Source organism: Octodon degus, unplaced genomic scaffold (genome assembly GCF_000260255.1).
Source record: "Octodon degus isolate 3935 unplaced genomic scaffold, OctDeg1.0 scaffold00021, whole genome shotgun sequence".
NCBI lineage: Eukaryota > Metazoa > Chordata > Mammalia > Rodentia > Octodontidae > Octodon > Octodon degus.
In genome coordinates, this window is record NW_004524597.1 from 1,863,378 (window position 1) to 1,874,113 (window position 10,736).

Below are 10,736 nucleotides of genomic sequence, written 5' to 3' on the forward strand. Positions count from 1 at the left end.
GAGCCTTGCAAATATTTAAGAAATAAATAACCTGTCTGTCCACAATTAATTTGAATCAGCCCATCAAGAGGGAAAATGATGACTACACAGTGATTTATGACAGCACTCTGAGAAGCAAAATAGAAACAGTCTGAAGAGCATACACTGATTTAAAATTAAGGAGATCTATTGCAAATGGGGCTATTCTTTGAGCCAAATAGTTTGGAGAGCAGAAAATACTTTTGACTATTTCATGAAATGAAATAGTCAAAAACTTCATAAATTTATATGTTCACATAATTTTTTTTCTAAAGCGAAGTTATATTCTCTATATTTTCTTTTTATAGTTATTCTCAGCACTGTAACTGTTTATGCAGTAGGTAGCCTGGTTAGGGTAGTCAAAATTTCATGAAATGTCCAAAACACTATTAATTTCTTCTTTAAAGCATTATGTCAACTGTTGCATAGTCTCACTAATTACCTTGTTGAAGATCATGGAATTCAAAATCAGTCTGGGGAGAGCTCAGTGATTTAAGCACCTGTCTGGCATGCACAAGGACCCAAGTTTGATCCCTGGCCACTGAAACTGGGTGTGATGGCACATGCCTGTAATCCCAGAGCTCGGGAGGCTTAGACAGGACAATCACTATGAGTCTGAGCTGCTTAGTAAGACCCTGTACCAAATAAATAGATAAATAAAATAAAAATAATTAGCTCCTTCTTGGAATACCTAGATACATGGGTTTATACTAAATTTGGGGGGATTAAAATAACTATTAATAAAAAACTACATGAGCGAGGGAAAACAATTTTAAGATCAACTAAGTTTCTAACATTTTTTCCAGACACTAAAAGTCTTATTAAAGAAAATTGCTTATTATAACCAATTTGTGGATGCCTACCCTGGGCCCATAGTCTTATTTGTCTGACATATTCCTTTATATGTTATGTCAGAATCCAGTGAAGCTTTCATGCTTCTTTCTTTTGAGTGAAATGTTAACTAACAGGATTTCCAGATACTGCCTTACTCATAGAGGCATATGGATTTGCTATTTTTGTTTTTGATAATCCAGTTAAGCTGTTGAAATCCTTGTCACTCACTGGATTTGATTTTACTCTCATTGCCTCAAGTTTTGTAACTTTTGTTGGCATTATATGGAGCTTGACAAATACATAGCCCAGTATGCTCCTTTCGTCCCTTTTTGCTGGCATATATATGTATACCAATATCATAAAGATCCTCATTACTCAAGCAAAAATACAACAGATTCATACTGACATGTGTAGAATCCTAATTACTAGATGGATACTCATGCCTAAGTCACGCTAGTCATATTTTCCCCATTGCCTATCAAGACCCTTTTGTGAAGAGGTTCTGCTCCAGAGGTTAAAAAAAAAAAAGAGATGGAAGAAGAAGCAAGTAAATTAAAAAACCCTTCAGAATGTGACGCCATATCTTCTTATTGCACTTGAGAAATTTTTTCCCAGTTCAATCAGAGAGAAAAAGATCATTTGGCTTGTCTCATGAAAATGGGTCACTGATATTGAATCTGGCCTCAACCCAGTTTCTCTAGATTGTTTTATCTTACCTGTATCTGTAGGACATTTCCATGAAAAGAGTCAAGTATCTTGTTAAATTTAGGAAGCACCCCCCCATGCTTTCTACTCTACCTTTAAAAATGAAATAAAATAAATTATAGTCAGAGGAGACTGTCTTCAAAGCTGTTTTTATGCAGTAGGTTTAATATTTTTCCAAGTCACTAAATTACATCCCTGTTTGATTGACTGTGCACCCCTTATTTACAGTCATTATCTGCAGGTTTTGAAAGTCATAATGAACCATGCTAAGCTACATTTTTCCATTCACCCGCTCAGTCATCTGGAAGAGCCAAAACATTCAGAGTCTGATTGCATTGCTCTTCATTATTTCCTATTCTCTATCCTCCGCAAACTCCATTAACCCGCATTGGAAACACTTGCAGGTAACGCCACATGCTTTTGTGTAAAGACTGTAACCAGTGACTTTTCAAGGACAGCGATGACGTCTCTTGTGATGTTTCCATCTAGTTTATTCTAAAGGCTCTTCAAGTAGGTTGGATTCTTTGATCCAAAGAGATGCTGACCTGGCGTCTCTTAGATTGAAACCTTCCTGTGGACAAATGTTCAATCTTTTTTTCAGGCATATACTTCGTACCAATTTTAAAATACTTCTTGGTCACTTCTTAGTCAATATGGACAGTGCCTCACTGATGTCTTAATGTTTTTCTTTGTTGTGTGGTGTGCATGTGGTAGCCACGTGCAGTGCCTGAAAACAGCAGTCCTTCTAGACACTCGGAGATATTCGATCTACTAAAATCAGAATACTGCAGCAGAATGCTCTGACCTCTCTGCTATGATCACAAGTAGGGGCCAAAGACCATCAGCTCCAAGTTAAAAATGGTCTGGGATCCATTAGTTGCTTCATCAGTGTCCATCTAATTTTCTGACCATTGTGTTAGTGACAAGGATGTGTCGGCCCAGCGAGATCTCCTGCAGGTTTACAGATTCTTCCTCTCAGAACAATTCAGAAAAGTCACCATTTTTTAAAAAAATAATGTTATCACAAGCCACAGAGAAGTGGAAGTTATCAGATTAATAACTCTGTTAACTTATGGCACTTTTGAAGTACCATGGATAACACATCACCATTTCTGGCTTCAGCGATGGCATCAAACACTGATTGCATTTGTTTTATTATAGGTACACAGTATGCAGGGCCCAGCCCTGAGTGCTTTACAGTGCACACTCATGTCCCCACCACAGTGATCTTCCTCTGGGAGAAACACCATCCCATTCCTATGTCCAACTTGAAGAATTATACTAACATCTCTATTCTTGAATACTAATTTTTTTTTAAATCTCCCAACTATTAATTTACATACCTCCTTTCTGCATCTAGCTCTTTACCAAACTTACCTGATTTCAGGAACATAATATTGTTTACCACTCAAGCTAAATTTAACCAAGATAAATTTCAGTTTCTGTGTCCTTGATTCTTTGGAGTTCATCTTGTGTTAAGTTGTGTCATTACCTGTTTCTTTTTAACATATTTACATTATCAAAATTATATTGCACAGCATTTGTTTAAATTTTTGAGTTATCAGATACAGTTAAAGCTTCAGTTATATTAGTTTCTTGTTAAATAACATTAGTAAATTAGAATTTGTGATGACCCGTAGCTGTGTCACATAGTCACAGACAACAATAAGATGGCCTTTAGTCAATCTAGTTTTTATTACTATTACTAGCATCATTGGAATGCAACAGAAAAATAGTAAGATGTTTAATATTCAAGAGGTATCATTGCACTTATTATATTTTATCCTGGCAGAAAATGCTTACTTCTGAGGAGAAGAGTTGTCAGTTCACTGATGTTCCCATTGATACAATCAGGTGGAGGTATAGTCATTCTTGAAGTTTTACTCTCTGTTGATTTTCTAATAAACCTATATTAGAAATAATGACGTCAATGGCTAACGTTCATATCCTCAACCAGGCTGAATAAAAATGCAAATTTATTTTACATAGCATCTTTTAGTAAAAGATACTATTTATAGGAAAACGTGCTACTTATAGAATGTTTAAAATTGAGAACTTTATGAATTGGCCTGTCCTTCTGAGACAGCTGCCTATTGCCTAAATTACATGGAAATTAGTAGGTGAAAGTGACCTTTAGGGGAGAAATCACCACCTACCCAATCCACCTACCACTTCACTGCCTCTACCCCTCCACCTTCCACTCTGCTACCAAGGGTTAAACCCAAGGCCTTTGCACCAAGATACAACCTAGCCTTTTTTATTATTTATTTTGGGTAAGGGTCTCACAAAGTTGCTAAATTGCTTGGACTGGGTTCAAACTTGCAATTCCCTTCCCTCAGCCTTCCAGAGTTCCTCTCTTCTTTAAATGATGCATATTCACTGAATTTTCATGGAAATATCATGTTAAATGATTTCAGTTGCATTTAACCCTTTTATCAGCAACAGGAAGGTACAGCAAGTACAGAGCACTCACCTGGCTACAGCAGGACAGATGGAGCATCATAGAGGCAGATTGTGAATTTGTAATACTCTTGTGAATGTTATGATTTACAGTCCTTTCTAGAACATTATAATTCCCCTTCCCACACATCATTTATCCAGTATATAATAAAACAAGTGAAAACAAAAATCAAAGTCACACCTGTTTGCAGAAGCTTTGTGATAAGCTACTTGAATCTGGCCCCATTCCTCCCCACCTTGGATTCAGTGGGTGGCTCTGTAATTACATTCCACTTGGTGGCCTGTTTATTTGCATCCTGACTTTCTCCTTTGGTCTTATCATTCTTTTGTGTTTCTGTTATTCTTGACCTGATTTGTAAAAATGTCATTTACTTTTATCTATTTTTATCATATTATACATGCAGTTTTATAAAGGGCCTCAAATATTTTGCTGAATAAAGAGTGGTTTTAAGTGTAAGAATAAAAAACAGCTAGCTTCTTGTGAATGGCCAGTTCACAACTGGAGCTTGTGTCTGCAAGTGGGCTTTTTGCTGGAGGACTTAATGGACTTTGTTTCTATTACTCTGTTGTGTTTACCTACAGAACCATTCAGCGCCTCTGTGTGGGTGATGATGTTTGTGATGCTGCTCATTGTCTCTGCCATAGCTGTTTTTGTCTTTGAATACTTCAGTCCTGTTGGATACAACAGAAACTTAGCCAAAGGGAAAGGTAAGGAAGCATGCATAAGCACAATTTAACATTGAAATGATAATGTTCCATTTACCATTCATGACATTTTTTTGTTTTAGAATACATTGTCCTATCTTGCCTTAGTATACCAGTGTAATGATGCCTCTGGGTCATTAATATTAAATAATCCTAATGGCAGACAAGTGTGGTTTATTCATTTCAACTGGAAAAAGGGTAGAACAAAACGAAACATTTTAATCTTCTTACGATGTGAAAGCAGTAGTTGTTAGGTAAAAATCATTGATAATCAATTTCTTGAGAAAGCACGTTTGAAGAAGATTTTTGACAATTAATTTTCAAAACACCTATCAAAAGAAATAGTAGTATCATGGGCTGAAGTCTCAACTTCAGCCTCCCAAAAAAAATGCCTTAGAGAATATAGTCTAGACTATTTTTCAAGACAAGATAGCTCAGTGGACTTAGTGCATGCTTAGGCAAGCATATTGATCCCTGGCACCACATGCCATGCCAGCCCCACCTCCGGGCACACTGAGCTGGCCACCAAGATTGGGCATGGTGATGCATGACTGTAATCCCAGGGCTGGGGAGGCTGTAAACAGGAGGATCACTGCAAGTCTGAGCTGTGTAGTGAGACCCTGTACCAAATACATTTAGAAAAAGTTCTTCAAATTATTGAATCATATTTACTTTAATTTGACAATAAATATTATAAAATGATATGTTCCCCCAAAGAGTTAGGTTTTTCTCTTTTTAAAATTAATTTTAATTATACTATTTTGACGTACATTGATGTTGCCTGACTTTCAGGCACTACTTGCTAATGGGATAATTGGTAAATAAGAAAGTCACTCGGGAGACCTCTACTGGTGGTAACCTATTCTGAGCCTCCCACTCAAGCTAGTTCTCAACTCACTGTATCATTTGAGCAGATTTTTCATAATGCACAGCACTTTATATGTGGATGGTATCACAAAGATGTGAGCACCAATTCTCTGTCCTGAGAAATGATTCAGTATACTAAAGAACAGACACCCTGAGGTCTCGAATGCCCCTTTGAATGGGGCACTATAGTTCAATATATATTACTTTCACCTGGAGATTTAATATTGAAAACAGCCAGCAGGCCAATCAAATTTGTCAGGAACTTAGTTTTATTGAAATCCTCCCACTTCTTATCCACTTAAGAGTAGCGATAACTACATAAACCATCTGCAATCAACTGAAACAGTAAAATGTGATAAATTATCCGATTATGTTTAAGTGGGAGATTTCCAGCCTTCACAAAAAGACCTTCCATCTTGGGATGGAAGGAATTGGGATAGTTTCCTATGAGTAAGTTTGCTGGTATAAAGTAGAACTTTAAATTTCTGCCATGAGCATTTGTACTATTTTGAATTCACACATTTATTGGGTGGATAATTATTATATGAGTACTGTGTGCCAGGCACTGTACTGGTGTAGGAGATAACAAGTTGAACCAGGTAGAGGCTTCTTTATTCTCAGGGAATCTCAGGATTTAGTTGTGGAGGCGGCACAAAGACACATACAGTAATCATCACAGATTTTAATACATTTTAAAAATAGAAGAAATAGGGCTGGGGAGATAGCTCGGCCATCTAAGTACTGACCTGGCAAGCATAAGAACCTTACGCGTGACTCAGAACCCTGGGTGTGCTATGCCAGCCCCAAAACTGGGGTCCGAACTGTATACAGATGAGTCCAAACTGTATAGTGAGACTTTGTATTAAAAAAAAATAATAAAACACATAGAAGAAGTCAGAGTGATTTGGTGCAGGTAGTGATTTGGTGCTACATTAGATGGCATGATAAAATAGCAAGGGGTACTCAAAAGCAGTGACATTAAGCTGAGACTTGAGGGTTGAGAAGGAAAAGCATTTCCTACAGAGGGAGCAGCAAATGCAAAGTCCTATTCAAGGTCCTATTAAGAAACAGAGATGTGAATGCGTGAGATGGGTAATAGGATGAAATGAAGGCAGATAAAGGGCAGGCAGGGCATGCTAAACAAGCCTGGCAGATTTTCCTCAAAATACCAGGGAAAGGAAGCAGGATGACTAGTGTGTAGAGGTTACTATGTGCTCTGCGAAGTTAACAGGAAGGGCAAGCAGCAGTGGAAATGGGGAGACCCATGAAGAAGGTGTCACAGTTTTCCAAGGAGGAAAATTTATAGTATTTTGGACTTAAGGGCAGTGTCCAATGAGGGCAAAGAAGATGGAGCTGAGCAGACACACATGAGGCCCACCATGGAGGACACAACTGATGCTAAGACTGTCACTGTAGCTTCTCCCCACGCAGAAGCATGCAGAAGGGGACTATTGTAAAAAAGGAAATGCAGCAGGCAGCCTTCCCACTGTGTCGAGATTTTCTGTCTCCTGCTCATGAGCATGTTGACAACTCTCAGGAAACGGTAGCTCCTATGTCTTTGGGGAGAATGGTTTTATGTTACCTTTTGTTGTGCTTTATTGGGAAAGCGATAGGGCCCAGCAACAGCGTTCACTAATCAGGAATTCCCAGCAGTGCTGGAACTACCTGTTTTTGTTTCCCAAGTAGCTGTCATTTCTGATCAACATGCATTTCTAATGAAAGTAAGTAGTTTATGAAGTCAACTGGATTGATCTTAGGTATTTCTCTGTAAGAGTTCCCAGCCTCTTGGAAATGAGGCCAGAAGATCATAAAAGTAGACAAAAAAGAAACAGGCAAGTTTGAGAACAGAATTACTTTCTCTTTACTGCATTCTATTAGAGGCCCATTATGAGGGTAGTGGAGCCTGAGCTCAGTCAGCCACTAGTGTGCAGACCACTTGCTCTTTTTCGGCTCCATGCCCAGAACTTCTTCACTTCCATCAATTTGAATTTACTTCTGCCATTTATTTATTGCACAGTCTGCTTGCATTGCCAACTGAAGCCTCAGTAGATCATGTTTTCATATCTTCATTTACTTAAGTGACATAAAAATTAACCTCCTGTTAAAAGAAGACTTTTTTTCCCCTCTTCTTGGAATGAGGTCATAAATTGATTTTTTTTTTCTTCATATAAAACAAAGGCTTGGAAACCTTAATGTGTTTTACAGCTTGCGTATGCCCCATCCAAGTAAATTTTCACTTATTGTTCTGCCTCTTTCATTGAGTCTGCTTCAAGGAGCATTTAAGAATCTTAGAAGGGACACATAGCTGTTGTAAGGTTCCACAGAAGAAAAAGCTCTGTGATATCAGAGTTCATTTTCCGTAACCCTGCAGGGAGATGTCTTCCATCTGTGAAGTGCTGGAGGAATTAAGCACTATTGTTCTTCCCCTGAATGTCTCCATTCGCAGAGAAATTGGCTTTGGTCTAATTTCTATATTGTGCACACTTTCTGTGTGAATTTGAACAGGAGCAATTGTTAGCGACAATCCAATTTGAATATCCAACATCAGTCCCAATGAATTGCATGGCTCTTCTCTGATAGCACATCTGATGCATACAAAGCAGCAAGGCTCCCCCCGCCAGCTCCGTTCGTGTCAGCTTTTCTTTACATTTATTAATCAGATTGGTTTCCCCAAGTGGAAAGCAAGTCCAAATTTAAAGCAGGCTGTAACACTGTTTCTCATTCAAAATTGCATTTTGCATGATCATTTTCTTTCTTTCTTTCTTTCTTTCTTTCTTTCTTTCTTTCTTTCTTTCTTTTTTCTTTCTTTCTTTCTTTTTTCTTTCTTTCTTTTTTCTTTCTTTCTTTCTTTCTTTTTTCTTTCTTTCTTTCTTTCTTTCTTTCTTTCTTTTTTCTTTCTTTTTTCTTTCTTCTCTCTCTCTCTCTCTCTCTCTCTCTCTCTCTCTCTCTCTTCCACCCCCTGTCTTTCAAGAAATGTAGCCAAATGCAGTTAGATAGAAATGTGGAAAAGATGCTAATTTTAAAGAAAAAAAGAAGCTCAGAGTGGCTTCTATTGCAGGGCTACAACAGGGCACAGGTAGTACAGGGCTCCAGCTTCTGGCCCCTTCACTGCTGCGGGGGCCACCGTCTTGCCCCCGCACATGCACAACTGTGCATTTTGAACAAACACCGAGGATGTCCTTTTTGGTTTTCTGCAGCACCGCACGGGCCTTCTTTCACCATCGGGAAAGCTATATGGCTCCTCTGGGGCCTGGTGTTCAACAACTCTGTGCCTGTCCAGAACCCCAAAGGCACAACCAGCAAGATCATGGTGTCAGTGTGGGCCTTCTTTGCCGTCATTTTCCTGGCCAGCTACACGGCCAATCTGGCTGCTTTCATGATCCAGGAGGAGTTTGTGGACCAAGTGACTGGCCTCAGTGACAAAAAGGTAAGGTTGTCTCACGTTCCTGCTGGGCTAGGGCCTGGGGCTGATCTCATCTGCTGTCATTAGAAAACAAGTGATTCTCAGGTGCCTGTTGTCCCAACTGTCTTCAGCTCTAAAGTTCCAAGTAAGAATAATTTTTTTTCTTAATTCAGATTGGAATATTTCTAAATAGAGTTAGGAACAGAACTTAAGCTTAGCTCTCCTAAGGCTTAAAGAGTTCTGAATCTAATTTGGAAGCATAATTTCCCCCACGTGGCCATTTCTCACATTTATACAATCTCTGTGAGGATGCTGCGACTAAAGCTCTATGACTCACCCGCAGCTCAGCCTTCCAGCAGAAGGCGAGGCTGAGAAGGGCTGGGAGCTAAACAATGAGAAACTTGGGGTGCAGGGGCACTCGTGACCACAGGTTCTCTTAGCTCTGTGTTGAGCCTCTCATGTACTTCATGTCCTACATGAACGAAAGTCATCTCTAAGTGCCACCCAGGGACAGAATTACTGCCTGGCTGCTCCTCCCTAGGCAGCCCCATGAACTCTGCTGACATTTCTGTAAGCGACAGGAAAGGTGCAGGGAGGCACCTCATCTCCCCAGGTCCCTTTTACTCAGACACACTTTCCCCTCGGAAAGATGGGCGGACCACACCTGCTCTCCCGGTTCTCCTCCAAATCCACATGAGGTTTGTGGGGCTCGAGCAACTATTCAGAAAAGCACAGAGAGGAAAAAACGAGGTAAACTGGGTGCATCCTCCTATTGAAATTTTAGTTCAAGAAACAAATTCCGACTCGCTGAGCTCAGCAGTGCTGAGACTGCAGCAGAGCGATGTTCTCTTTCCTGGGTGTGAGGATAATTTGTATCTTTATAAAACCTCCCTGTCCTATCTTGTTGACATTAGTCTGCGTGCACTCTTTTGGCATTCATCAACAAAGTGCTGAATAGGAAATCAGCCCATGAAAAGCCTTTACAGCTTACCAAGGGCGTATACCGTGTGAAAGAGGTGCAAAGAGGCACAAAAAGGGTGATAAGAGGCTGAGCTGCAGACAGAGTCGTCCTCACAAAAGCCCCTGTGAGCAGCTGGCCTCTCGCCCACACGCACGCACACACGCACGCATGCACGGGGCTTCCCACCTGTGCTGCAGCAGGCGCCCCCAAAGCCCTTTCTTTCCCTCCCTTCTGCTTGCTCCTCAAAGATCCCTTATCCTCCTCTAATGCTCCAAGTTCTTTTCACTTCAGTAAGCTTGGGCTGTGTTCTCTGCCTCAAAGTCTTGCTCACAATTTCTGACAGTTGGCTTCTCCTGGAATTTTGGGTATGGGGGAGATTATTACTCCTCAGAGAGATTTTTCCTGGCTTCTGGGGATGAGCTTGGCAGCCTGAGCTCAAGGTCCTAACAAACTGAAGTTTCAGTGGGGAGAAATAAACAATAGACTTCCAAACATCAGAAAGGAAGAAATGTCAAGCAAGGATAAATGTCAGAAAGGAGATAAAACTGAGGTGATGAAAACTGGAATGGGGGAAAGGACCTCAAATAGGAGGTATGATTAATAAAAGAGTGATTGTTTAAATCTGAAAAAAATTGGACCAGCCAGATAGCTGAGTGGACTAAGGCACCTGCTTAGGCAGAACGCAGGGGTAGGGGTTCGATCCCCTGCACCACAAGCTACACCAGTCCTGTCCCCGCGATGTGCTGAGACTGCGATTGAGACTGGGCGTGGTGGCATGTGCCT

General features: G+C 40.0%; 1 protein-coding gene across 1 annotated transcript in view; it reads left to right on the plus strand.

The window, feature by feature from the left end:
* The window catches only part of Grin2a (glutamate ionotropic receptor NMDA type subunit 2A), a 452,129-nt gene that overhangs the window by 359,896 nt on the left and 81,497 nt on the right, over positions 1-10,736 (plus strand). Inside the window, exons 9-10 of the mRNA XM_004627768.1 lie at positions 4,600-4,725; positions 8,787-9,016. Of these exons, the coding sequence (XP_004627825.1) occupies positions 4,600-4,725; positions 8,787-9,016 (356 nt within the window). The remainder of the gene's footprint in view (positions 1-4,599; positions 4,726-8,786; positions 9,017-10,736) is intronic.